The 1185-nt window shown below is 46.2% G+C and overlaps 1 protein-coding gene across 1 annotated transcript; it reads left to right on the top strand.

Annotated features, from left to right (window-relative positions):
- The first annotated feature begins 338 nt into the window (after positions 1 to 338).
- On the top strand, positions 339 to 845 carry LOC147937509 (uncharacterized). The gene has a single exon (XM_087464102.1). It carries the CDS (start codon positions 339 to 341, stop codon positions 843 to 845), a length of 507 nt encoding a protein of 168 aa, XP_087320228.1.
- The last annotated feature ends 340 nt before the right edge of the window (positions 846 to 1185 follow it).

Below are 1185 nucleotides of genomic sequence, written 5' to 3'. Positions count from 1 at the left end.
CCCGTTTGGTTCCAGTAAGAAGCACGGATCAAGCGCCAGTCTTGGCAGAGAAGTATATAGACGAGATTTTGAAGCTTCATGGAGTGCCAGCAAACATTGTCTCTGATCGCAACCCGAAGTTCGCGTCAATATTCTGGCAAGATTTACATAGGGCGTTGGGAACAGATGTTCATATGAGCACCTCATTTCACCCAGAGACTGACGGACAGACTAAGAGAACTATTCGAACCATAGAGGACATGATCCGACTATGTGCGCTAGAATGGTCATCAGATTAGGAGAAGAATTTGTCATTGGTGGAGTTCGCGTATAACAACAGTTATCACTCGAGCACCAGCATGTCGCCATTTGAAGCCATGTACGGAAGGCCGTGTAGAACGCCTTTATGTTGGACGGAAGTTGGAGAACGGACAAGTTTCAATCACAAGTTGATTGATGAAACAACAGAGAAGATCAAGTTTATCCGAGAGAGCATAAAGAATGCTCAAGATCGCCAGAAGAAGTACGCAGACCGGAAGAGGCGAGAAGTGGAGTTTGAAGTTGGAGATATGGTGTATTTGAAGGTTGCACCACAAAAAGGAAAGGATCGTTTTGGCAAAGTGGGAAAGCTTGCGGTAAGGTTTATCGGACCGTACCGGATTGAGAAAAGAGTTGGCGAGGTAGCCTATCGGTTATCAATGCCCGAGGTTATGCGATTGCATAAAGTCTTCCACGTTTCACAACTACGGAAGCATATGCCAGATCCTAGAATGATTGTGCCAGAGCCTATCGAGGAGTTGGAGTCAAACCTAACCTACCCCGAAGGACCATTTGGAATAGGACAAAGAAGAACCCGAAAGTTGTAGAACCGGAGCATTCCTCAAATCCAAGTATTTTGGGGAAAATAGAACCGTAAGGTCACCACATGGGAAGATGAGGATAGGATGCGTGCCAAGTATCCTCAGTTGTTCGCTGAAGAAGATGAGGCAGGACCGTCAGAACCCTATGGAATTCGGGATGAATTTTTTTAAGGGGGGAGAATGTAGTGACCCTCACCTAGGGGTAAATTTTTGACGTGATTTCGAGTCCAAAAGACCGAGAAAAGCAAACAGCAAGAAGAGCTGAAAGTTTGATGAAGGGAAGTCCGAGAAAAGTGTAACGGACCAAGAGTTGTCCGAGTCGTCCGAGACGTACCGCCCATACCGT

Source organism: Camelina sativa, chromosome 9, assembly GCF_030686135.1.
Source record: "Camelina sativa cultivar CO46 ecotype springtype chromosome 9, ASM3068613v1".
Lineage (NCBI taxonomy): Eukaryota > Viridiplantae > Streptophyta > Magnoliopsida > Brassicales > Brassicaceae > Camelina > Camelina sativa.
This window is presented reverse-complemented; position numbering and strand designations above follow the sequence as displayed.

Excerpts from the sequence above, each read along its gene's own strand:
- LOC147937509 (XM_087464102.1), top strand. The coding sequence starts at position 339 with ATGTCGCCATTTGAAGCCATGTACGGAAGGCCGTGTAGAACGCCTTTA.